Source organism: Bufo bufo, chromosome 1 (genome assembly GCF_905171765.1).
Source record: "Bufo bufo chromosome 1, aBufBuf1.1, whole genome shotgun sequence".
NCBI lineage: Eukaryota > Metazoa > Chordata > Amphibia > Anura > Bufonidae > Bufo > Bufo bufo.
In genome coordinates, this window is record NC_053389.1 from 25,996,674 (window position 1) to 26,024,322 (window position 27,649).

General features: G+C 47.8%; 1 protein-coding gene across 1 annotated transcript; it reads right to left on the reverse strand.

Moving 5' to 3' along the window:
• Positions 1-815: 815 nt before the first annotated feature.
• Positions 816-27,423, reverse strand: LOC121004573 (the record flags this gene model as incomplete). The annotated part of the gene is given in 10 exon segments (XM_040437195.1): positions 816-1,039; positions 1,042-1,384; positions 5,714-5,858; positions 5,919-6,055; positions 6,254-6,369; positions 11,273-11,506; positions 18,730-18,909; positions 23,774-24,032; positions 24,190-24,400; positions 25,496-27,423. Coding segments are annotated over 10 exon segments (3,747 nt in total), but the record flags the coding sequence as incomplete, so codon positions are not given.
• Between the last annotated feature and the right edge of the window lie 226 nt (positions 27,424-27,649).

The following is a 27,649-nucleotide window of genomic DNA, read 5'->3' on the forward strand; positions in this document are numbered from 1 at the left end:
AGGTCTTTCACAGGCACTGCTACGACAAACTTGGTGAAGTGATCAATAATAGTCATGGCATACGTATACCCTGAGCGACTCGGCTCCAACTTCACATGGTCAATAGCGACAAGTTCTAACGGAGCTGTACTTACAATAGGATGGAGAGGCGCCCTCTGGTCATGGCGTTCTGTTCGCCCCACAGCACAGGCAGTGCATTCTCGGCACCATTTCTCGATATCTCCTCTCATCCCAATCCAATAGAATCTTCTGCGAATGGTAGCCTCAGTCTTCTGCACACCAAAGTGTCCGGACTGGTCGTGATACATATCCAGCACCAGGCTGGCATCCCGACGTGGCAGGAGAATTTGACATACTCTATCACAGGACACTGGATCCAGACTCCTTCTGAGCAACTGGCCTCGCTGAAGGAACAGTTGGTGGCGATGTCTTCACAGTCTCGCTAGTTCTGGGTCTGCACTCTTCCTGCGGATTCTCTCAGGGATTTTCCCACTGGTAAGGAAGTCGAGCAGTTCACCGAGGACTCTACTTTCGGACTGGAGCTTAATCCATCTTTCTTGCTCACCTCTGGACTCAGGACCATCTGATGAGGGAGGATCAGCAGCAGGAGGTTCTTCAGTACGGATATTATCCTGCTGGGCAAATTTATGGTAGAACGCTGGCATTTCCACTTCTTCCCAGGCATCTGGGGCCTCTGTAGTGGGAAGCCACGACAGAGCATCAGCGTTATCGTTGGAGCGGCCTGCCCGGTATTTCACAGTAAAGTCATAGTTGGCAAGGCGGGAGGCCCATCTTTGCTCCAGTGCCCCTAATTTGGCTGTATTCAGATGCGCCAGGGGATTATTGTCCGTGAAGGCAACAAATGGCGTGGCAGCGAGATAGTCTTTAAACTTTTCGGTCACAGCCCACACTAAGGCAAGAAATTCCTGCTTGAAAGAACTGTAGTTCTGGTCGTTCTTTTCAGGTCCCTTCAGGGATCTGCTGGCGTAGGCAATCACCCTTTCTTTGTTATCTTGCACTTGAGCCAACACGGCCCCAGGCCTCTTTTACTGGCATCTGTGTAGAGGTGGAATGGCTTCTGATAATCTGGGTAACCCAGAACAGGGGGTTCAGTCAACTTCTTCTTTAGGAGTTGAAAGGCAATTTCCCGTTCTTCGTTCCATTCAACAGGAATAGGAGTTTTTGGGCTCTTCTTGGGATGCCCCCTCAGGAGTTCCTGGATGGGATCCGCAATTTGTGCGAAGTGCGGGATGAAACGCCTGTAATACCCTGCAAAACTGAGAAAGCTTCTCACCTCTTTCACGGTCGTAGGAGTAAGCCAGTTGCGGACAGCAGCAAGTTTATCAGGATCAGGCTGCACTCCTTCGGCACTGACAACGTGCCCAAGGTATTTGACCGCTGGCTTCAGCAGGTGGCACTTGGATGGCTTGATTTTGAGGCCATATTTAGTAAGAACTTGAAACACCTCACCCAGATGCTTTACATGGTCCTCATATGTCTTGGAGTATACAATGACGTCATCCAGGTATAAGAGTACAGTCTCAAAATTTCTATGGCCTAAACAACGTTCCATCAGCCTCTGGAACGTTCCTGGAGCATTACACAGTCCAAACGGCATATAATTGAATTCGAACAGGCCCATAGGTGTAGTGAAAGCAGTCTTTTCTCGATCTTCTGGGGCCATGGGTACTTGCCAGTATCCACTGGTTAAGTCCAAGGTGGAGAAATAGGCTGATGACCCCAGGGCAGTCAAGGACTCTTCAATGCGTGGCAATGGATATGCATCTTTGTGGGTGATTTGATTAATTTTTCTGTAATCCACGCAGAACCTTATGCTGCCATCTTTTTTTCGGACAAGAACTAGGGGCGCAGCCCAGGGACTATGACTGTCCCGGATTATATTAGAGTCTTTCATCTCTTTTATCATCTCTTTCACGGACTGATAGGTAGTAGGTGGTATGGGTCGGTGTCTCTCCTTAATAGGAGGATGAGAGCCAGTGGGTATGGTGTGTGTGATTACACTGACCTCTCCATAGTCCGTGGAGTGCTTGCTGAAAGCCTGGTGGTGCTCCTTCACCAGCTTCAGGATTCCCTCTATTTGCTCCTTTGGGGTGGATTCGCTCCCCACATGTAATTCTTCCCACCAGGATGTTGTAGGGAGGCTGCTGCTCTGTGTGGTCTGGAACGCCTCCGTGGCAGGCAGACGGATCACATCCTGGAAAGACACCTGAAAAAGCTGAGCAACGGGGCAATGTTTAAGGAGAGTAACGGGATGATCGCCAAAGTTAATTAAACGGACAGGCACTTTACCTTGAGACACGGTCACCAGGCTCTTGGCTGTCCGTATGAAGGAATGATTTTCAATGGGAATAGGTTCCACTAGGGCTTGATAGTCCTGGCCCTGAATCCCTAACACAGCACGGCACCACAGGATGATCTGGGAATTTGGAGGCAGAATTACCGGCCGGTTATCCCGGATCCGGACAGTGCAAATTTCTCCTTTCTTGTTGGCGAACCTTTGTTGAGCACACAGCACACTAATAGTCTTTTGAATAACCCTTCTGGAAGCAGGTGAGGCTGAAGATATAGTTTGATTCAATGCTTCAAGCACTTCGGGGTAACAATTTTTTAGAACGTTAGTCCCTAAGATCACAGGGTGTCCTCCTTTATCCCCTGCTTGTACCACAATTACGCCTTGCTGTGTCAGGGTGGCATCTCCCACCTGCAGGGTAGGCTCCCAATACCCATGCACTTTCACTGGCTTACCGTTGCTGGCTATGATATCTAGCCAGGACTCCGGTGGCTGGGTGAGGAGACTTGGATCCCAGAACTTGTCAAAGGCAGGCCGTTGAATGGTGGTGACCTGTGACCCAGTGTCCAACAGGGCTTCAAAGGAGATCCCGTTGATACATATATTAATTTTCGGACGGGATCCTACATACTTAGGCATCCAGCTTGGATCCTTTGGACCTACTGTTCTACCTCCCAAGGGGCGGTCCTCTGCCTCAGGGGTTGCCCGTTTAACTGCCAGCACATTGATTCAGTATGTCCATATTTCTTGCAGTGGTGGCAGACAGGCTGTTTTCTACTTCGGGGTCGGTAACTCGGTCGCCCATCAGGTTCTTTTGGATATACATCCCTATAGGCAGGTGGGAGCCTGGGAGGAAAAGGGCCTTCATTTTCTAATAACAATGGTCTCTCCCACTCCTCTATTTTCTTGCACAACTTCTCTAGGCTTAGAGTAAGATAGTTCACTTGCTCCATTAGCGCTGCCACTACATCTGTGACCGGAGCTTGGGCGGCCGGACCGACTCCTGCAGACCCCACATTAACAGTCTTTGGTTGACAAGCCTGAGGTTCAGGGAAGGCTGCTGGCCCTGGAGCAGGGTTCTGGCCTAGTATACTGATGGCCAATTCTTTAAAATCCAAAAATGTACAGTGAGGGTGTTGAGCTGACAACATCCGTAGCTGGCCCTTTAAATTCTCAGTGCTTATGCCCGCAATGAACTGCTCTCTAAGAGTCCGGTCCTGATCCTCAGATTCTTTGGGATCCACTTGGACTACAGCTCTCAGTGTCTCTTGTAAGGACAGGGCAAAATCGCGGAGCGACTCTCCAGGCTGCTGCTTTCTGCTGAAGAAACGCATTTTAACTTCTGACACCGTTCTGGCCTCAAATGTGGTGCAAAAATCTGTTCCAGGCTACTCTTCTCAGAGCGGGGCCATGACATGACTTCCCTGCGGCCGGCCCCTCCTAAATGGGCTAGTAGGATCTCCATTTGCTGTTCAGCAGTTATGGGGTAAAGCCGGAACAAGGCCAGTATCTGTTCCCTAAAGTCCTTTAACTTGTGGGCTTCCCCTGAATAACGTGGGAACCAGGGGGCCCCAAAATAATACGGCATGGTTAACGGCAACAGACTTGGCGGTGCCGCGGCGACAGGGGCCCTAGAGTCGGCGGTGAGTACTTCAGAAGGCACGACTGGGGCCGCCTGTCCGATTTCCTCAGGTGCGGACATGGCGTTCCTAGGTGGGTATGGCCCTTTAAATGTAGCGGAGCGGACCGGAGTGGCAATGGTAATATTTTTTTTTTTTTTCCACAGTAAAGTCTTTGGTCACTAAAGGGGTCCCTCCGGTGCCCTGGCAGGGGTCGGGAATGTTCCGGTAAGGAGAGCCAGTTCAAAGTCTGTACTTACTCCGGTGATGCTTGCTCCAGGTCTCGCGAGATGCGTGGCTACGGGCGTTGAGCGTCCTGCGTACAGCGTCAGCAGGTGGGCGCGGCCTCTCGTAGCTCCGGGACTCAGGTAGGCGGCACCTTTTCTTCCAGACAGGGCGGCGTTCTTCCTCCTTGTTAGCCGGGTGATGACTCCGCCTGGTTCTTTTCGCGCCAAAGTCCTCTTTTTTTCGCGCCAAACGGTTCCACAAGGCGCACTTGTAATTCACCTCAGGTTAAGTGGGCAAAATCGCTGTCTATTCACTGACAGCAAGCGGTGGCTTAAATAAGCAGCAAACAGTCCATGCAATATAATCTTCACACCGCAAATTATTACAGTTCCTTGCCCCAGCAATTTTTCAATAAAGCATTTAGGGCTTGGTCACTTTAAGGCAGATAATAGCACACAGTTCTTGTATCCGCAATGGCGCAGGAATAGTCCGTAAATCCTGTTCGTGACGCCAATTTATGCAGCACGCCAGACCTGCAGGGTATTGCGAAGTGAGGTCACGGTTATGGGCAATCGAGGGTTACTCACTATTTGAAGGAGAACCCTGGGCAGGCATGCGGCAGTGAAGGAGAGGTAGACACAAGTTCCTCTGGGGCACACTCTGTATGTAGAGACCTGGCCTGATGGTATGTGAGGTGCCCTGGATGTTGCTGGTATTTAGAGTGCCTGAAGCAAGGTCCCTTTTAAGATTCGTGATGCCAGTGCCTGTAACGGTGGCACACCGATTTGTAGTAGTAGTAAATGAGTACGCAGTGGGTAAACCAAACGTTGCTTTACTTGGTGAAAACGGTCCAACTTTGTACATGCAGTTACAATTGATAATGATGATAATGCAGTCCTTTACAGTTCCAAATTCACAGCAGGTTTATATCACAGCAGGTTTCAATCTTGCAAGATACTTGGAGGGTATACAACTAATACTTTGCAGTGCAACGCTGCTCTATCCCCTTCAGCTATTCTAGCTGGTTGGATCCCAAGGCCCGGATGCCTAATTGCTGGCTTAAATCCTTGGTATAAATTCCTTCCTCCAGTATTGGCACTTGTCTTAAGGTTACAGTACCTTTGTTTCTTAGCCGTGTTCACTGCTGGCTGTTAAGGGTGGCTGCAGGTTGCTCCCAGGAGGTGCTCTCCTACTACTGGGGTATCTCAACTGAGCTAATCCTAGCCTCAGGAGCTTCAGGTGGACTAAGTGACTCCTCTAGTCCCCTGGAATACACTAACACTCCCCTGTCTGGGCCTACCTATATATAACTAGGGCTCTCTAGCTCCCTCTAACGCCTGGGAGGCTAAATTGCACCCTAACAGGCCTGACACCCAGATAACACAGGGAAATACAACACATGACAGTAAATGCACTAAACACATTAACCCTTGTGTAGTGCCCACCTTTACCTAGTGGGACACTACACTCAGCCTGATGCTGTTGCCAGGGTAACAGAGGACGCCGACCGCACAGACAGCAGGAGTGCAGTCGGGTCCGCTCCGCCCCCTGTTACCTGGGAGACGGGGACGCAGCATGCGTCGCTGTTCAGGGAGAGAGGCAGAATGCCGGCGGCGAAGCGCAGGAAGATTGTGTCGCCGGCGCCCTGTGACAGTACCCCCCCCTTCACGATGGGCCTCAGGACAGTGGAGACGGCTTCCCTGGGTTTTCAAGATAAAACCTCTTAATCAACCTATCAGCGTGATTCTATAAGCAGGTACCCAGGACCTTTCTTCAGGTCCAAAACCCTTCCAATGAACCAAGTATTGCAGTGAGTTTCGGAAACCCTAACTTCAATGATCCTAGAAACAACAAACTCATCTTGACCGTTAATAACCTCCACCGGAGATGGAGATTCCTGTGGAGGAACAACAGGCGTAACATACTTTTTGAGCAAAGATTTATGGAACACATCATGAATTCGAAACGTGTCTTGTAGTTTCAGCTTAAAAGATACCGGGTTAATAATGTCAAGTATTTCATATGGTCCTATAAAGCGTGGAGCAAATTTCCTAGACACCCCTTTTAAGGACAGATTTTTGGTGGATAGCCACACCTTCTCACCGACCTCAAAATTAGCTTCCTTAGTGCGTTTCCTGATAGCTTGCTTTTTCTGAACCTCCTGGGCTTTCTCCAGGTTCGACTGAACCTGGGCCCAGACTGTGCACAGTTCTGAAGTAACCACATCCGACTCAGGGTTAGGCGAAGCCACGGAAGAACAAGAACCAAAACGAGGATGAAACCCTAAATTGCAGTAAAACGGAGATACCCCTGTGGATGAGTTCACCCGATAGTTAATGGCAAACTCCGCCAATGGAAGGTATTTCACCCACAGACGCTGGTTGTCAGAGATATAGCACCTAAGTAATTGTTCGACAGCCTGATTCAAGCGTTCCTTCTGCCCATTAGTCTCGGGATGAAAGGCCAATGAAATTTCGCATCTCTGGCAAAAGGCTTTCCAGAATCTGGAAAATAATTGGACACCCCTGTAAGAGACAATATTCTCAGGAATTCCATGATACCGAACAATGTGATCAATAAACAAGGAAGCCAAAGTCTTGGCACTAGGGAGTTTACTTAGAGGAACAAAATGTATGATTTTGCTGAATCTGTCTACCACTAGAGATGTCGCGAACATAAAATTTTCCGTTCGCGAACGGCGAACGCGAATTTCCTAAAATGTTCGCGAACGGGTGAAACGGGCGAACCGCCATAGACTTCAATAGCAGGCGAATTTTAAAACCCACAGGGACTCTTTCTGGCCACAATAGTGATGGAAAAGTTGTTTCAAGGGGACTAACACCTGGACTGTGGCATGCCGGAGGGGGATCCATGGCAAAACTCCCATGGAAATTTACATAGTTGACGCAGAGTCTGGTTTTAATCCATAAAGGGCATAAATTACCTAACATTCCTAAATTGTTTGGAATAACATGCTTTAAAACATCAGGTATGTGACTCCTCTGACTCCTCTTCTTCAGACTCCTCTCTCTGCATTACCTCTCTCTGCATTATTATAAGGTGTGTTAAGTAGTACTATTCCTATCAGTTTAATCCCTGTTACGTCCCCTATCAGGGGACGTGTATATGGCATCGATTTTAGGAACCGGGAGATGGAAAAAGATGCTTGGTCGGTCCTCCTACTTCAAATTTGGGGCACTGCGCGTGCAATCTAATGTGCCACCAGATAGGAGCGGTGTGTTAAGTAGTACTATTCTTATCAGTTTAATCCCTGGAATAGATTTTAGACAACAGCAAAGAGTTGTCAATAGTTGACACACTCATGATATAAATTTTATACCTCTATGCGTCAATCTTGGTGTAGTTATGACTGTGCTCGTGCGCACGTTTGGGAGATTGCAGGCGATGGGGGTTTTTCAAAGCCTATGGTCTTGCTGAGGTAGTTCAGTGACAGTTAAGTGACCCAGAAAACAATGATTCTGCCGTGTGGGCCCATTGTTGGCCTAGTAGGCTTTAATGATCACCTTAGATGATCACAAAGAAAATTAATGTTTTTTCTATGCAAAATTATCCAGCCGATCGCTTTTGGTCTGTTCACAATGAAGCAACGACCTTATCATCTGGGGTGTGCCAACATTGCCATTGCCAACACACTCATAGAGGTGGTCACTCCATTGTGATACGCAAGCCCCTTCACCACGACAAGGTAACAATCACAAAGGGAAATTGACACATGTATGTGCCTTTTTTTGGAGGGTTTTGAAACCACAGTGCAGCACCAGAGGCCAGAAAAATTATGCATGTACACATGCCTGAAAAATTAGGTATTGTTGCAGCCGCTGCTGTAGCCAGAAAAATTGATGTTTGTTTCCGGGGCAGAAAGTGCCCTAAAACATTGCGGCTTGAACCCTAGTTGGTGGCGGGTAAGTCAAGCAAGTCATCCGGCATTCAGAAATAAAATACAGCAGCGTGTGGACCATTTTTAGCCCATGGCATGTCATCAGGCCTTCTTTAGTCGAATGTATCACCCACTGTCAGTCCCTTCGGGATCCATCCCTCATTCATCTTAATAAAGGTGAGGTAATCTAGACTTTTTTGACCTAGGAGACTTCTCTTCTCAGTGACAATACCTCCTGCTACACTGAAGGTCCGTTCTGACAGGACACTTGAAGCGGGGCAGGCCAGAAGTTCTATCACAAATTGGGATAGCACAGGCCACAGGTCAAGCCTGCACACCCAGTAGTCAAGGGGTTCATCGCTTCTCAGAGTGTCGATATCTGCAGTTAAGGCGAGGTAGTCTGCTACCTGTCAGTCGAGTCGTTCTCTGAGGGTGGACCCCGAAGGGTTGGAATGGCCCCTGGGGAGCTGGGGGGGTGCCGTTGATGTGGAGCAAGACGCAGCAGCAGAAGAGGACTCAGCCGAGGAGGTTATGGAAGAGGATGGAGTAGGAGGAGTAGAGGAGGTGGCAGCAGGCCTGCCTGCAAGTCGTGGCGGTGTCACCAACTCCTCTGCAGAGCCACGCATTCCATGCTTGGCAGCCGTCAGCAGGTTTACCCAATGCGCAGTGTAGGTGATATACCTGCCCTGACCGTGCTTTGCAGACCAGGTATCAGTGGTCAGATGGACCCTTGCCCCAACACTGTGTGCCAGACATGCCATTACCTTTTGCACAATCGAGTACAGGTTGGGGATTGCCTTTTGTGCAAAGAAATTTTGGCCGGGTACCTTCCACTGCGGTGTCCCAATAGCTAAAAATTTTTGGAACGCCTCAGACTCCACCAGCTTGTATGGTAAAAGCTGGCGGGTTAAGAGTTCAGACAAGCCAGCTGTCAGACGCCGGGCAAGGGGGTGACTTTGTGACATTGGCTTCTTACGCTCAAACATGTCCTTGACAGACACCTGACTGTGGGCAGATGAGTAGGAACTGCTGAAGACGAGAGGCGGAGTGGCGGATGGTTGAGAGGGGGCAAGGAGGACAGCAGTGGTTGACGTGCTGAAGATGCTGGACCAGGAGGAGGATGGCGGCTTTGAGTTTGTGTGCTGCTTGTACTCATGTGTTGATCCCATAGGCGTTTGTGATGTGCGATCATGTGCCTTCGCAAAGCAGTTGTACCTAGGTGGGTGTTGGACTTCCCATGACTCAGTTTCTTTTGGCACAGGTTGCAAATGGCATCGCTGTTGTCAGAGGCAGACACACAAAAAAAATGCCACACTGCTGAGCTCTGCAATGACGGCATTCTCGTGGTGGCAACAGCATGTGTTGATTGGCGTGCTGTCTGGCTGACCCCGGGTGCCGATACATGCTGTCTGACTGTGCCACTAGCTCCTTGCGACGACCTCCCCCTGCTTCCAACTCGTCTCCTCCTTCTCTCTGTCTCCCCTTCTGAACTTTCCCCCTCTTCTTCTCTTCGAGCGGGTACCCACGTGACATCCACGGACACATCGTCATCATCAACCGCTTCACTTGTATCTGACAATGCAGCAAAGGAAGCAGCAGCGGGTACAACATCATCATCATCACACCGTACGTCCATGTGTGTAATGCTGCCTGACTGAGACATATCCCTGTTATCTACATCCTCTGGCAATAATGGTTGCGCATCACTCATTTCTTCCAACTGATGTGTAAATAACTCCTCTGACAGATCAAGTGAAGCGGCTGTGGTGCTAGTGTTGGTGGTGGCGGCAGGCGGGCGAGTGGTAACTTGAGAGGTGCCTGAAGCTGAGCCGGAGGAGGATGGTGCGTCAAGGTTCTGAGCGGAAGCTGTAGAAGATTGGGTGTCCTGTATTAGCCAGTCAACTATGTCCTCAGAACTTTTTGAGTTCAGGGTACGTGGCCTCTGAACACTGGGCATTATTCTAGGGCCAAAGGGAATCACAGCACCACGACCACGACGGCCCCTGCGGGGTGGCCTGCCTCTGCCTGTCATATTTTTTTCGATTAGTGGTACTATGCGTGCAAGCTACTGTGACACCAGATATGAGTGGCACTGTGCACTAGCAGAAGTTGGCAGAGTAGACGCTGTAGGCCTGACACACACGCTTGCAGACAACTAACTGCTATTCAATCTATTACAGTCAAAATTGTATTTTTTTTTTTAAATGTGCACTACTGTTACACCAGATATGAGTTGCACAGGTGTGACACTGTGCCCTGGCAGGCCCTGAAACGCACACGTGTGAAGGAAACTGACTGCTATTATTTCACAGTCAAATTTCTCTAATTTTTTTTTATGTACACTTCTGTTACACCAGATATGAGTTGCACTGGTGTGGCACTGTGCCCTGGCAGGCCCTGAAATGCACACGCGTGAAGGAAACTGACTTTTTTTAAGTGCAAGCTATTGTGACACCAGATATGAGTGGTGGCACTGGGCAAGTGGGCACAGTATACGCTGTGAGCCTGACACACACTCTGGCAGGCAGGCAACTGCAATTAGATTACACAGGGGGAAAAAAGCTGATGTTTTAGCCCTAAAAAGGGCTTTTTGGGGTGCTGTCCTTACAGCAGAGATCAGATGAGTCCTTCAGGACTGTAGTGGACACTGAATACACTAGCCTAGCTATCGATTTCCCTATTAAATCAGCAGCAGCTACACTGTCCCTCCTCTCACTAAGAATGCAGCTTCCGAATTAATCTAAAATGGATGCTGTCCAGGAGGTGGGAGGGTCTGGGAGGGAGGGTCTGCTGCTGATTGGCTGGAATGTGTCTGCTGACTGTGAGGTACAGGGTCAAAGTTTACTCAATGATGACGAATAGGGGGCGGACCGCGGCGAACGCGAACAAGCTATGTTCGCCGGGAACTATTCGCCGGCGAACTATTTGGGACATCTCTATCTACCACTACACAGATCACTGACTTTACTTCGGAGGGTGGCAAGTCAGTGATGAAATCCATAGAGATGTGTGACCAAGGTCTACTCGGAATAGGTAGTGGTAGCAACTCACCCGCAGGGCGGGTTCTAGGAGTTTTGGACCTTGCACATATCTCGCAGGCGGACACATGCGAACTGATGTCCCTAAATAATGTAGGCCACCAGAAGGTTATAGATACCAATTCCTTAGTGGCTTTAACACCAGGATGACCACAGAGCACAGAATCATGGCACTCACCCAGAAGTCGGAGACGGGAATGGCCCAGAACAAATAACTTATCTGTGGGTGTTCGTGCAGGAGCGAGATGTTGTGCAAATTTAATCTCCGAAGAGAGGTCAGCAGACACCGATGCTATGATAATGTTAGCCGGTAAGATGGGTTCAGGAGGCGTGTCAGGAGGTTGGAAGGCACAAAAACTTCGAGACAAGGCATCAGCCTTAACATTCTTACTTTCTGGTCTAAAAGTTACACCTAGTAAAGAACAAAGCCCACCTGGCTTGCCTAGGATTGAGACGTTTGGCGGACTCAAGGAACAATAGATTTTTATGATCAGTGAGAACCATGACACAGTGTTTGGCCCCCTCCAAAAAGTGTCTCCATTCCTCAAATGCCCACTTAATGGCCAGTAATTCACGATTCCCAATGTCATAATTCCTTTCAGAGGAAGAATATTTACGGGGAAAAAAAGCACAGGGTCTGAGAAAGAACCGCCCCCACTGCATCCTCAGAAGCATCAACTTCAACCACAAAAGGTCTCTCCTGATCCAGCTGAATCAAGAGTGGGGCGTCTTGAAAGCAGTTCTTAAGGGTTTCAAAGGCTTCGATGGCCTCAGTCTGCCAATTAACAAGATCTTCCACCTTCTTGGTTAGGTCGGTTAGGGGCTTGGCAATAACAGAATTTTTTTTAATACATTTTCTATAATAGTTCGAGAACCCCAAAAAAGGCTGTAATGCCTTTAGGGAAGATGGTCTCACCCACTCCAGGATAGCCCTCACCTTCCCCGGATCCATCTTAAATGAGTGAGGGGTAAGAACATAACCCAGATACAATATCTCTTGTACCCCAAAAAAACATTTTTCTAACTTGGTGGATAGCTTATTTTCTCTGAGAACTTCTAGCACAAGTTTAAGATGGGACATATGGGAATCCCAATTCGCAGAGAAAATATGGATGTCATCCAGATAAATAATCATAAACCTGCCGATAAATTCCCTGAAGATGTCATTCATAAAATTCTGAAAAACTGCTGGGGCATTACTGAGTCCGAATAGTATTACCAGGTACTCAAAATGTCCCTCCGGAGTATTGAAGGCAGTTTTCCACTCATCTCCCTCCTTGATACGAATCAGGTTATATGCCCGTCTTAAATCAAGTTTAAAAAACCACGATGCGCTCAGAACCTGATTGAACAAGTCAGGAATCAAAGGGAGGGAATATTGATTTATAACGGTGATCTTGTTCAATTGTCTGTAATCAATACAGGGTCTGAGGCCACCGTCCGTCTTTTTAACAAAAAATAAACCAGCCCTCATAGGAGAAGTAGATGGTCTGATATGCCCCTTACTTAGGATTTCTTTAATATAATCTTTCATGGCACCACGTTCTGGCCCAGACAAGTTAAAAATACGACCTTTGGGAAACCTGGATCCCGGCACCAACTCAATAGCACAATCGTAAGAACTATGGGGTGGAAGTTCCTCGACCTCGGAGGTAGAAAAAACATTGCGGAAGTCCTCAATATATGGAGGAATGGCCATAGGGCTAGAAGCAACCCCCGCTACCACTAAGGATACACAAGAGGAACAGTTAGGACCCCACCTTTCTAATTCCCCCATTGCCCAGTTGATGGTCAGGTTGTGAACTTGGAGCCACGGCATTCCTAAGACCACTTCAATGGGCAAATTCTCCAGTATGAATAGGGAGCATTCCTCAGTATGACACAGTCCCACGGACAAGGTTATCTCTGGGGTGCAATATCTGACCATCTTCCCCACCCCTTCCCCGCAAAGGAGTAGAGTCAATGGCTACAAGACTTATAGGAGTGGACAAGGTTAACACCGGTATTCCCACTTGTAGGGCGAACCCTAGATCTAGAAAGCTAGCGGCAGAACCGGAATCAATAAAAGCATTACCTGAACCCTTATTAGGCCCAAAAACAACAGTAATGGGAACCAGCAACTTTTTTCTTACCACCACAGGACGTACCTTGCCTTTGGATCCCTCAGGAATGGATGACCTTTCGAAGGCAGGAATCTTAGGACATTGACGGACCCAATGATCAGTGCCACCACAGTAGAAGCAGGTACCTTGTTGTCGGCATTGTTCCCTTCTGGTCCACAGGTTCTTCAGTCGGCACTTCCACCCTGAGTCCCACTGGAACGGAATCAGGGTTAGGGACAGTCTGTGAAAGAAAGAAATGTTCCTGCTGTCTCTCCCTAACACGTCTGTCCAATCTAATAGCCAGGGTCATAGTGTCCTCTAAGGACTCGGGACAGGGATAGCACACCAGCATATCCTTAAGTTTCTCAGAGAGTCCGGACCTGAACTGGCTTTTGAGCGCCGGTTCATTCCAGCCAGAAGGAATGCACTATTTACGAAACAGAGTGCGGTAATCCTCAACCGGCTGATCACCCTGGACTAGGGACTTAAGCTGGGACTCAGCTACGGATGCTCTGTCAGGTTCATCATAAAGGACCCCTAGGGCCTGAAAAAATGCATCAACCGACCTAAGACACTGAGAGTCGGAAGGCAAAGAAAATGCCCACTCTTGAGGGTCCCTTGTAAGAGGGAAATAACAATTCCCACCCTTTGCGGCTCGGACCCAGACGAAATGGGCCGCAGGCGGAAGTATAATTTACAACCCTCCTTGAATTTCAAAAAACACTTGCGGTCCCCAGAAAATCCATCAGGCAGTTTGACATGGGGTCCTGCCTGAAGTACAGGTAGATCAGAAGTAGGGAGAGATTGAGTGGATTCTTGGAGTTGTAACCTCTCCCTCAAATTCTGCACAATCTGGGCCAGGTTCTGGACATGGTCAGTAAGGCTCTGCAGGGGGTCCATAGGGAGATAAGGCCTGCGATTCTGTCATGCACTAGGGAGTGGGGAAGAGGAAGTGAACCCACTAGCTGCCACCCACGCCTCTGTCCCTGCCTACTTACACTACCCGTCCTAGGCCTATAAGTGCAGAGAGGCAGAGCGGACAGAGACAGAATATAGCCAGGCAGAGGCAGTAGGAGGGAACCCTGCAGATGGATCTGAAGTCACGTAAAGTGTCAGGAGCAATACTGAAATGTCAGAGATCAACACTAACATAGGCGAGCAGGGGTAACAAGGACGGTAAACAAACACGCCTAGGGTCAAACCAGGAGGTAACGTCAGTACACAAGTAATAGCAAGGACGGGTCAGAGTACAAGCCGAGGGTCAAACCTGGAGATCACGTCAGTACACAAGGGTAGGCGAGGTCGGGTCAGGAACAAAAGCCAAGGGTCAAAATCCAGAGTAGCAGAAGCACAGAGTAATAGCAGTTAGGCACAGGACCAAAATCGCAGGCAACCTGTGGCCAGCAGGCTGCCTGTATAAATAGTGAAAGGCTAAGGTCATGTGACGTGGCCAACGTCACATGACCCGCTCAGACACAGAAGCCGAGCACCGAGTGGCCATCTCCATGCTCAACCTGATACTGTTGCCAGGGAAACGGAGGACGCCGACCGCACAGACAGCAGGAGTGCAGTCGGGTCCGCTCCGCCCCCTGTTACCTAGGAGACGGGGACGCAACATGCGTCGCTGCTCAGGGAGAGAGGCAGGACGCCGGCGGTGAAGTGCAGGAAGATTGCGTCACCGGCGCCCTGTGACAGATACAGTGACCATGCAGTTACATTTATGTTGGTGTCACGGTCAGTGGTTTGTTTTGTGACACTTTCCTTCACTTGGTTGCCCATGGCAACGTGTGGTGTCGTGTGCATGTGGTGGCAGTGTCTCAGCCATATGGCTGATCCCCAGGACATGTTTGCCACGCATGCCGTTGCCCGCGGCAACAGGTGAAGTGTGTTTTTTTTATGTGTGTATTCCCCTTTAAGAGTCCGTCTTCCCTTCCCTGGTGTTGGAAGGGTTAACCTCCTTCCTAGTGTGTGTGAACACTGGGTGTGTCTGTGTGGGTGTGGCTACTTGGGCCTATAAAGCCTCAGTGAATACCACTTGTCTGAGGGGTACTTCAGCCATGGTTAGCTGGAGCAGCCGCCTGTGTATTCCATCTGCCAGTGGGGGCCACCCTTGTGGTCATAGGTTTATGTATGGTGTTTAGAAGATGTTTGTTTGATCTTTATTTATTGCAGAATATGGTTTCCTGGGTTCCCGTGTGATGTCTGTGTGTGCGGTGTCCTTTGTGATGTTTGTGGACAGCAGCACTTGCACGTGGGTTCCAGGTTGTGTGTCTGTGGCAGGTAAGTGTGGTTCTAGTTGCACTTACCTGCCATTGCCATATGTCTGTTTATGTTCCCCTTTCTTTATAGCTTGGCCATTTTAGACTTCTGTTACTCCGTGTCCAGGAGGAACGGGCTGTCTACCCAGCTCCTAGTACAGGGATCGTTGGAGGGTCAGAAGGGATCCAAGGTTCCTGAGCATGAGCCCTCCTACCTTCAAGGGCGGCTCATGCAGCTAGGAGTCAGGGTCAGATTAGGGAAGCTCTAGGAGGTGACCTGCTCCCTAATTCTGTGTTACTGGCCAAGTAGCGACCTCACATCTCCTGATACCGCACGGCTGAGGGTTTTCCCCATCCTCAGCCGTGACAGTTGGTGAGACGACGACAATGGAAATAGGAGAGCGGATGAACAAACATAAGAGTGCAATAAGGAAAGGCTTGATTGATAAACCTGTTGCAAAGCACGTTATTGAGTGTGGACACTCTATAAATCAATTACGTTTTTGTGCAATAGATAGTGTAGGATATTTAAGAAGGGGGGGTGACAAAAATAAGATTCTGAGGAGAAAAGAACTCAAGTGGATACATACTTTGAAGTCACTTCAGCCTTATGGATTAAACGTTGAGTTCAATGTCTCCACCATTGATTGAAATGTTGTTTGCAATGTCTTTGTGGGTGTACAATTTTGTATATTGTTTTTACATACAGTGTTTTTTTTCCCCATCCATGATTGTCTGAGGGGGGGTGTATGGCAATTGTGTCTTGCTGGGACGGCGGAGCAGATGATTATGCTCACACGTTTTGTTGGCGGAACAGAATTATGGCATATGTTAGGTTATACACAAATGAATATATTTGTGGTCGGGCACTCACGAAGAAGGACTCCTACCTGCTGGCTAGCTAAAGCGGTTAGAGTTATGCCGAAACCGTGACGTTGAAGGGATAGCTGAAGGAGGCCAAAAAGAACAACAATTTCTATCATATCGGAATGCTACAAACATTTATTCATAACACCAAATTCTGACAAGCAAGATTCATTTCAGTGTACGGACAAGGAATGTAGCGGCTGAAACAGGACGAACGCCAGCAACCTAGTCTTTTGATTATGTGTGCTGGAACCCGATTCCTTGACGCGGCGGATGCCGCCCCTATGCGAAACGAATGCCCGGATATTGAGGACGGGTCTACTGCCAGATTAGTCAGTAAAACACGAATATGAGTTATGAATTGGGGACAGGTAAGGTGAGTATTATTGAATGGTAGCAAAGGACTGCCGGGCGGCTTGTTTGGCAGAGAGGACAGAAGCTGTTGTAGCACGGGACACCAATGATGAGAGGTCGGGAAGGAAAACACCTGGATCGGGGAGCCTACCTGAGAGGTCTTGGAGGTGAGTAGAGAAAGTATGAAACCATCTCTGGAAGCCGAGAGCTGACCGAGAGTGACGTACCTGCTGCTGTTAGCCGGGGAAGTAAACTCGGACGGTCTCAAAAACCCGGAAAGGCCAGGTACATGGTAGCTTTTATTATCAAACTATGCAGGGCACCGAATGGTTTTTTGTCTAACAAGTCGGAAAGGTCGCGGAAAAGCTGGCCAGTGACGGGTAGCCGGCGAGTGCGTGACTCGCAGTCGCTTTTCTCGAGACCCTTCAGAGTAGCTTTAATGACATGGATAGAAAACAATGAACCTGGCTGGGTGAAACTCATGGCTCTAAAATGTTGCACCCCTGCGAGGTAGGACTTGACCGTGGTGTGGGATAGTTTCAGATTGGTGTGACAGTAACCTATGAACGCCAGGATGCATGGAACGAACTCGGTGTCACCTCGCGGATGAGAGTCCTGAAATCTCTGGAAGGCTCTCCAACCTGTCTGGTAGGCTCTGGCTGTACTGGGTGAGAGGGACTTGAGTAACAGTGACCGAGCGGTGGCGAGATGAGCATCTATGGAAGGATTAGAGCAGCGTATGGAGGGACTGGGCTCCCGATGGAGTCTGCTTCTGGACAGATCTGTGAAAAGAGGGTAAATTAAAACGAGATAACGCGTCGGCTGCTGCGTTGTGGTTACCGGCTATATGTGAAGCTATGCAACGAAACTGGTGTTGTAATGATAGAAGGGCCAAGCGCCTAAGAACTAACATGACATATGGAGACTTAGAAGACCCACTATTGAGAATCTCGATGACGGCTGCATTATCGGACACGAAGGACACAGTCTGACCTGACCAACTTTGACCCCGGGTATAGGATGCTGCCACTAAGGGGTAGAGTTCAAAAACTGCTGAGGTACGGAAAAACCCAGGAATGGAACTAACTTCGGTTGGCCATCTGTCTGCTAACCAATGGTTGCCAAAAATAGCTGTGAAACCTGTATTGGCGGCGGCGTCGGACAAAATTACGGGGGAGTTGTCGGATATTGTGGGAACAAAAAGCGAGATGCCTTTCCATTGCGTGAGAAATTGATCCCACATGTTTAAGTCAGCCATGACCATATCGTCCAGACCTATGCTGCTATCCTGGGAAGGGGCTGTAGTAAGATAAGAGCGATGGCTTGATCTATGGTGGCATATCTCATGCTAACCTCTTCTGATGGAATTAGAGAGTTGATGCTAGGTGTAGGGGTACCATGCGGGGCGGACAGGTCGATAATCAACCTCTCCTTGTTACTAAATTTGCCAAACACGACTCCTATCGGGCTGATTCTCCACCTATCAAAGGGTGGTGATGAAAAAGGACCTATCAGGAAACCTTTGACTAACTCCGCTGCTATTAACCTATCGGAGACATCAGGGTGTTGGTCAGCGGACTGTAGGTTCCTGCATTCGTGTGTGGAATCTGGAAGGGTCACCATCCCAGTGTGGAAACCGAACGTGAATCCTGTACTAAGGAACTTCACAAAGCCTGGGTCAGGATACCTGCGTAGGAACTGCTGCAACCGAACTATATTAACAACACACATGTAATTATTATCTACTTTCAATGAACAAACTACTTTAGGGTGGGCTCTGAAGCAGTTAGTACATATGTGTAGCAAGCGGCACTGACTGAAGTTACAGGATGCATAGTTGAAATTGTTACAGATCTGTGACCTGCCAAGTAATTTGATGGGTCTGCCCAGCTTGTCAACTAAACCAGAGGATCTGAGTGAATCGGATGGGCCGGGAACAGGACCTGTAGAACTAGACCCCTCACTCTGAGTGGCCTTATGACACCACGCCGTGGAATGGTCAATTGATTGGCACAGGGAGCATGAAGGCGCCTTAAGCCCGGCGAAGTGCCTACAAAAAATCTGCGTATCAATGTTGGCCCAGTTAGTAAGAAACTGGAACTGCCTTAAGGTGGCAGCTGCCTTGGCCGAGAAAGAACAATGGTAGTCGTAGAAGGAACTACCACCATACTTGTACCCAAACTCCGTTATTCTGAACAAGTACAAGTCAAGTTCTTCCCTTCTCTCGGGACGAACTGAACAGATTACGTCTCTGTACAAACTAAATGCGAGCACAAATTCAGGTACCGTGAGCTTGCGGTTCAGCCTATGGTCACGGCCTTTCAGGATCACTGACACATCCCCACAGGCAATTACCCTACTATCAGACAGATCCCGGGTAGCGACCAGTAAGGATGTTAGATTGACATCTCTACCTTCTAGGATGTCCTTCTTTAGATTGACAGGAACAAAATGCGCCGGCATAATATTGGGCGCAGTCACAGGGATACCTGCCCCTGTCGCCGTAGAAGTGGATGGAACAGCGGCATCGATGGTATGCGGAGTAGTGGAAAAACAACGAGACTCAACCGCTTGCAACCTGGTTTGCACATCCGTGACGGACGAAGTCAAGTTATTCAGCAACAGATGGATTTGTGTCAGCGAGTTCTGAACAGAGACCGCGGAGACTTCTTCCTGCTGCTGAGGGCCTGAGTTAACGACCAAAACCGGTATAACTCAGCCTTCCTAGCAGCAGCGGGATATGCAATACCCCGTCTGGACAACTCCGACATCAGCCTAGGGAAGGTCCAGGTGCGAAGAGACGACACACTGCCTCCTTCTGACATCCTGGCGGGGTTCTGGTCGACCGAAGCCTCCACTATGTCTGAAGCATGTGACATACCCTGTGGATACAGTATGCATAAATCAACTCCTGACTGTCAACCGACACTGGGACGATGTGACGTGGCTGTGAGTAGGCCGAGACCCATGCAACTGTGAAGAAAACGAGTGAAAAAAGGACGAGAGAACCTGAGCCAAGGAGAAGCGATAGCTGGACCTAGAACACCCCAGTGAATGGTGAGTCTGACCGTGGCACAACTGACCCATTACCAGAAGGAGAGAATGGAATAGTACCACGACATAGCTACTGCCATACTGTATCCTGATGGTTGAACAACGTGCAGAATGTGTATGAAGAAGGACGAGACAAATCCTGGAATAACATCACATGTAAGATCCTTGCGTACGTCATGGCGCCAATCGTAGAGGCGTGCGACCAACAATACAGATATCCTCTAACTAGCACTAAACAAGTATATCGCCCCTTCCCTAAAACTCCACCAATCAGTTGGAGTTACACTCTTATAATTATTTCCTTTTCTCTTTTTTTTTTTTTATATATATATATATATATATATATATATATATATATATATTATATTTTTTTTATTATTTTATTATTTATTTATTTATTTTTTACCATTTTTTAACACTTTTTTTTTTTTTGTGGTCATAACCCCTGGTGGCCACTAGACGGAGCCAACACAGGGCACAGAACCATGGACTGCACTGCCGGCAGTCACCACCGGAGGGAGCCTGTGATATCCAACACTGCTCCATGGACTACATTGACTCCAGCAACCACCAGGGGGAGCCCACAGTGCCGGCCACCTGCAGCAAGGGCAGACAGCGGAGGAGACCGCAAGCAGGACGCTGAGGTGAGTGTGCGGTCGACATGACAAGGGCCAGTAGTGGCATGGGGGGCATGAGGGGCATGAGGGGAGAAGAACCAAACTACTGCTGCCGTGAGCCCTACCTAGCTAATGGCACAGCAGCCTGTTCCAGACATTAAGGGAGGAGAGACGTACGAATCGGGATAGCGCTGATCCCTGCACCCTACGATTCATGCCACGTGGTAGTCGGAGCTCCTGGCAGATGCTCCGGTGCAGTGTGGCCCCCTCTTACCTATGGAGCCGGCACTGCCGGCCGGACTTGTGAGCCGAGACTGCAATGTGGCAGTCACTTACCTGATCTAGTAGCTTGCTTTGCGTAGAAACGAACTTCTAGGACCAGACGCAACTTCACACACGGAATGAAACCAGCGTTTGACACGACGTTCATTGAAGGAGGGGCAGAGGTGCCATGATATAGGCAACCGTGCCCCTCCCACAAATACAGGCCAATGAATCGGCCTTAACACATAGTGCCGATTGGGGATATTGGGACATATATATAGCGTGACCTGATCGCACTTATGGGTCTGACATTGCTGAATTATACTGAATAATTATTTGGGTAGTTTGGCATCTATGTCCCTCATCTATATAATGCAGTGTAGATCGCTACAACATTAGGGTATATATATACAGATGGCTGATTGGAGTTTATGTTGGGGCATCTGTGGATACCTGGATGCCTCTGATGGCGTTGTGGGTTGCCATGGTAACCTCGGGCCGCACTCTGTGAGGTCAGATGGTTGCGCGTCGGCGTTGTGATGATGCAACCGGGTGCGCCTGTCGCGGCCCGATGACGTCGACGGTAGCAGAGGACGGAGCGAGATGATTCTGAGAGGCGGACCCACGGGCGCATCAGAGGTAACATAGACCATGACGTAGATGAATGGACAGCTGTGCGCACATGCGCACACAGTAGTGAGGAACGCCGAACGGTCTAATTGATGCTATGATCTACACAATTGAATACATACAGTACATGCATATATTATTCGGCAATGTTGGACGTCATGTGACGATCGGTTGGGCTTATGCAATGACTAGGACACTGGGTCATTGGGGCTGCTATGCAGTGGGTCAGATTTAGGTGTAACTAAGTTTGTGACGCCAGTTGCAGCTTGCGCAGGTACTGTAAAAGGGCCCTTTAAGATGGTATAGCTCATGTACTAGGTTAGGAATGCCAGAGGGGGATATTGTCTCTGTATTGTGTCAACGGTGTCTCCTACCTTAGTACGGCCGGACTCCTGTATCCTGGCTTACATGCAACAAATTGAGTGTTGTAAATAGGAGTAATGGAGGAATGATGGAATTCCACACAGAGAATAGGGTCCAACTTGTCTTTACTTGAGGTTATCTTATGCAGCTCTAGATCCATACAATGTTACAGCAATAGTCTAGGGTCCCAGCAGGTATTGGCAATATGTGGCAGGAATTATATATATCTTCTGCATCTAGTACATACACCTTTAAGAATCTGGCAGGTATCTGTCTTCTGCTCTGTCTTGGGTTCTGCTTGGTTTGGGCCTGACTAGCTATGGAGGTACTTATCTTCTCCTTGTTCTGGAATCTGTACTTACAGGACTGCTTGCAGGGAATGGTGGTTTCTTCCTGGAGATCTAGTAGTTCTGAAGTTGCTGCTTTCTTTGTCATCCAGCTGAGGTAAGGAACTCAGGCTGGGAATGTTGCTTTGGGCCTCAGCAAAGGCCTGAATCCATCGTTGGGATCCCTGTTTCTGGGAGCTCCTATTCACACAGCCTACCCCAACAGGGGGTGGCTGGTACACTGCCTAGAACTTTCTGTCCTCCCTCTGAAGTAGGATGTGGGAACATTCCACTCCTCCTCAGATAGGGGGAAGCTAGCCTGGAATGGTCTATTCCAGTCTAGGTATACTAACTTGCCTTATTCTGTCTACATATTGCTGCCACCTGCTGGTGTACATTTGGAATTACAGCAAATACATTCAATACAGACATAGAAATGGCATACAATATAAATGCAATGTCAGGTTACACAGGGTGACAACACATCTACACTTTAACATCATGAAGCTGGGTGACAGAGTTTTAGTGACATACTCTGGGATGTTACATACCCGCCTACTTTAAGTGAAGCCGTCCTCGGCGTATGCTATAATAAGAACAAGCTCTGGGTACCCAATTGATACAAAGTGCTGCATGAATATACATATAAATGACGTACAAAGACAAAACACATAACGGTTTCCTCGAGGTTCCTGCCCGCTAGCATAAGGTGTCCAACACACAGTTTCCTTATCTTGGTATAACCAGGTAACCTATAACTGCACAAAGCAAAACCTTTACTGACTGACTTTGTATGTTCTGGATCCTTTAAACATCAAAGAAAGCATGGGGGTGTCTTTACTCCGTAATCCCACCATTATGTAATGGAATGCCTGCAAATGAAAGGGTGGCTTTATCCTGTATTCCCTTCCCTGCATCATAGCCTGAAGAAATTTGGCTTATAGCACGATCACTATGATGTCTATGAGGAAGCTAAATTATGGCTCTAAGGCTTGAGGCGCCTTACCTTAGGCAAAAGGCTCAGAAGGGGAGGTATCCTTCATCTCCGCATCTTCTGGCAAGTCACAGGAGGAGGGCAGTACGTTCTCATGGATCTCCTGGAAATGAGACACCTCCGAATGGGAACAATCCAGAACATTTAACAAGCGGGAAGGAGCAACCTAGGGCTTCTAACGATTCCCGAAGCAGCAGGGGTACCTGTGAAGTAATCTGGACCTGTCAGGACCTACCATTTGGTCCTATCCTGGGTACCTATGGGTATATATCACTGGGTGTAGGCCATTGGTGTACAACGTCCGGATGAAGACAGTCCGTGTAAGGGGGGAGAGAACAAGAGCTGTGAAAAGGCACACTTTAGTAAGTTGCTACAATTTTTGTTAAGTGCAATGGTAAGTGCAATCATTTTGATCAGTGCATAAATTCACATTGCGGCACCTGGAAGGATAATACACACAATGGGCACGAGTACTTGAACATTGCACAACCTGTAAACATGTAAGCAAAATTAGTGTCATATTTAAACATTATGAGTCACAAAGAGCTCAGGTATACGTTTGAGTCCTTTCTTTGGGTGCAAGCTTGAAACGTTGCATAACTTGTATCAAGTAGGGAAAAAAAACACAAAAATCAAAAATAATTTGTAATCCAATATGAAGTATGGTTTTGCTGATAGATTGAGTCCATTAAGTCCAGGCACAAAAAAGGTAAAATGAAAAAGGCAAAAATGTCAATAAACAGTAGGCAATGTTTCTTACCAGTCAAAATGTGTCCATGGCTTGGCTCCTATTGTCTCTGTAGCTAAACACTGGTTTCAAAGGATTCCTGATAACGGGCAGGTGGTTTACCTTTATTTATCCGTTGGGATCTCCGCAAGGGCAGTTCCGAGTCTCCAGGGGTAGAAGTAGAGTCTTGGACGTGTGCAGGAGGATCAGCTGTCTGACTTGGAGTAGTCTCAGCAACTGGCATCAGGACTCGAATCTGAGGCTGGAATAACCACTGAAGGGGGTCAAACATGGGAAGCAACTCTGTTTGAGTCTTACTTTCTGAAGACAATGGCAGCTCGGGTGATGTATCCTCTTCTCTTGGCTGCTCTTGAACAGGTTCCTGTAGGCATTTCTTAAGCCTGTTACGATGGACTCGCTGAGTACCTTTATCTCTGGATTTCGTAGACCTCTGATGAGGGAATGGCCACTATTGTATATGGCTCACGCTCCCAGCGACTATCCAGTTTGCTTAGAGGGTGATTGTTTTTTAGCCAGACCTGGTCTCCAGGTTGTAAGGGCTCAGCATGGGCATGCATATCAAAGTCCTGTTTTTGTTTTTGTTGCGCCTTCTCTATTTTAGAGTCCACTATTTCTTTAGCATCCTCCAGGCGTTTCTGATGCTCTTTGACACACTCAGATTGGGGAAGGAGTGGTTCAGCGTCCGGCACAGGGACGTCAAGGGCAAGATTTGCAGGTAGACGGCCATGTCTTCCGAACATGAGATAGTATGGAGTGTACCCAGTAGAGCAATGGGTTGTATTGTTGTACATGTACACTAATTCAGGGAGGAGTAACGGCCAATCAGACCTCTGGTGAGGCGGCACAGCCTTGAGCATGTTGATCAGCGTCTGATTAATTTTTTCGCACAGTCTGTTTCCCTGAGGGTGGTATGCGGTAGTGATGAGCGGCAGGGGTATATTCGAATTCGCGATATTTCACGAATATTTTGTAAAATATTCGTTGAAAATTCGCAAATTCGAAAATTCACAATTTTTTTTTTACTCGAAAAATCGGAAAGGTAATGATTGTGTAATATGCGAATTTTCGGGATTCGAATTTTCGGATTCTAATTTTCTATTGCGAATTTTTCAACTTACAACTATTAGACAAAGAAGATTATAGCACTATATTAGCTAAATTGCTCTATTCGATTTTTTTCGAATATTCTCTATATTGCTATAACTTTGTTTTTTTGAATATTCCTAATATTCTAAAACAACAATATATAGCAATATAGCGAATATTCAAAAAAACGAATATAGAGCAAAATTCGCAAACACTACTACTCCTAAAGTCAAGTATATTGCAGTCTTCTTATTGGCCCACAAGCTAGAAGCAGTGAGGGATCATGTGTACTGATAAAAAAAAAAATTAAAAAAAAAAAAAAAAAAAAAAAAAAAAATCGAAAAAAAAAAAATAAAAAAAAAAATAAATAAAAAAAAAAAAATCTAAAAAAATAAATCGAATATTCGAAATAACGAATATATATAACTATATTCAAAATTTTCGCGAATTTTCGAAGTACCTATATTCGCGATAAAAATTCTAAATTTGAATATTCGTGATCAACACTAGTATGTGGTAGTTCTCAGTTTTTTGCACTTGTACAAGGCACAAAGTTCATAGAATAACTGAGACTCGAATGCAGATCCCTGATCAGTGAGTATTTTGTCAGGACACCCATACGGCAGAATGAAGCTCTTCCACATGGCAGCAGCTGTAGTTTTTGCAGTTAAGTCCTTTACAGGTACAGCCACAACAAACTTGGTATAGTGGTCTATGATGGTCATAGCATAGACATACCCAGATCTGCTGGGTTCCAGTTTCACGTGGTCGATTGCCACGATTTCCAGAGGACCTTTACTCACTATTGGATGAAGGGGGGCTCGCTGATCATGTCTTTCCCTTTTCGCCACTGCACAGGTGGGACACTGTCGACACCAGGTTTCAATGTCACTTCTCATGCCAATCCAGTAGAAACGTCGTCTGATGGTGGCTTCCGTTTTTTGGATTCCAAAGTGACCGGACCGGTTATGGTACATGTCCATCACCAGCTTGGCATCTCTTCGAGGCACCACTATCTGGTGGAGGCGCTCACAGGTGACTGGATCAAGCGTTCTCCTGAGGAGTAGGTCTCTTTGTAGGAAGAGTAGTTTCCGTTGTCGCCAGAGGCGAACTAGTTCTGAGTCAGCTCTCCGCCGTCGGATTCTCTCCGGTATGCGCCCGCTGTAAAAAATAATCCAACAGTTCTCCAATGGCTCTGCTCTCTGATTGTAGTTTAATCCAGAGTTCTTTCTCGACTGGAGGTGAGGGGTCACAGGTCTGTGGAAAACAAGTGACTTTAGAGGTCGGGCGCCTAGTGTGTAGGGCCTCCTGTCGGGCAAATCGGGAGTAGAATATTGGCATCTCCACATCTTCCCACTGATCATCAGTAGAAATTGGTCTTTCTGGGCAGGTAGCCTAGACAAAGCATCGGCATTGTCATTAGATTTCCCAGTATGGTACTTAATGGTAAAGTTGAAGTTGGCCAGTCTAGAGGCCCATCTTTGTTCTAGAGCTCCCAGACGTGCAGTGTTCAATTGAGCTAGCGGATTATTGTCGGTGTAGACTGTGAAAGGTGTAGCAGCTAGGTAGTCCTTGAATTTCTCTGTGACAGCCCAGACCAAGGCTAGGAACTCCAGTTTGAACGAACTGTAGTTATGGTCATTCCGCTCTGGCTCTCGTAAAGATCTGCTTGCATAGGCGATGACTCTTTTAGTTCCAGCTTGCGTCTGAGATAGTACAGCTCCCAAACCTTTCTTACTTGCATCGGTATATAGGCAAAATGGTAGTCTGTAATCAGGATAACCCAGGACTGGAGGTTCTGTAAGTTTTTCTTTCAACAGTTGGAAAGCAGCTTCTCTCTCTTCATTCCACTCCACTGGTATTTTGGAATTCTGACATCCTTTAGGGTGCCCTTTCACAAGCTCCTGGATAGGTTCCGCAATCTGAGCAAAGTGTGGGATAAATCTACGATAGTAACTTGCAAATCCGAGGAAGCTCTTGACCTCTTTGACTGTTTTGGGAGCCGGCCAGCTTTGTACTGCTGCTATTTTGTCAGGGTCCGGTCTCACGCCTTCTGCACTCACAACATGTCCCAGATATTTCACTTGGGGCTTCAGTAAGTGACACTTTGAAGGCTTCACTTTCAGTCCATGCTGAGTCAAAGTCTGGAACACTTCCGCCAGGTGCTGTAAATGTTCCTCATAGGTCTTAGAGTAGATGATCACATCATCCAGGTACAACAACACAGTCTCAAAGTTTTTGTGTCCAAGACACCTTTCCATGAGTCTCTGGAATGTCCCAGGGGCGTTGCATAGCCCGAATGGCATGTTGTTGAACTCAAACAGACCCATTGGGGTGGCAAAAGTAGTTTTTTCTTTATCTTCTGGTGCCATGGGAACTTGCCAATAGCCACTGGTTAGATCCAGAGTTGAGAAGTAGGCAGCGGATCCCAGAGCTGCCAGGGATTCTTCAATTCGTGGCAGGGGGTACGCATCCTTGTGCGTAATGTTGTTGATCTTACGGTAGTCCACACAAAAACGGATGGTTCCATCCTTCTTCTTTACCAGGACTAAGGGGGCAGCCCAGGGGCTGTGACTATCCTGGATGACATTAGCTGTCTTCATATCCTGAACCATCTTCTTCACTTGCTGGTACATGGCAGGAGGGACTGGTCGGTATCTCTCTTTGATTGGAGGATGAGTGCCGGTTGGAATGGTGTGCTGTATTAAGCGAGTCTGACCATAGTCCAGAGAATGTTTGCTGAAGACTTGATGGTGTTGTTTGACTAAGTCCAGCACACTGTTGAGTTGCTCGGCAGAGGTTGTAGTATCCCCGATGTGTAGTTCGGTCCACCAGGGCTGTTCTGGCGGGTCTTTGGCTTCCTCCACTGTTTGGAGTAATTGTTGAGCCGCA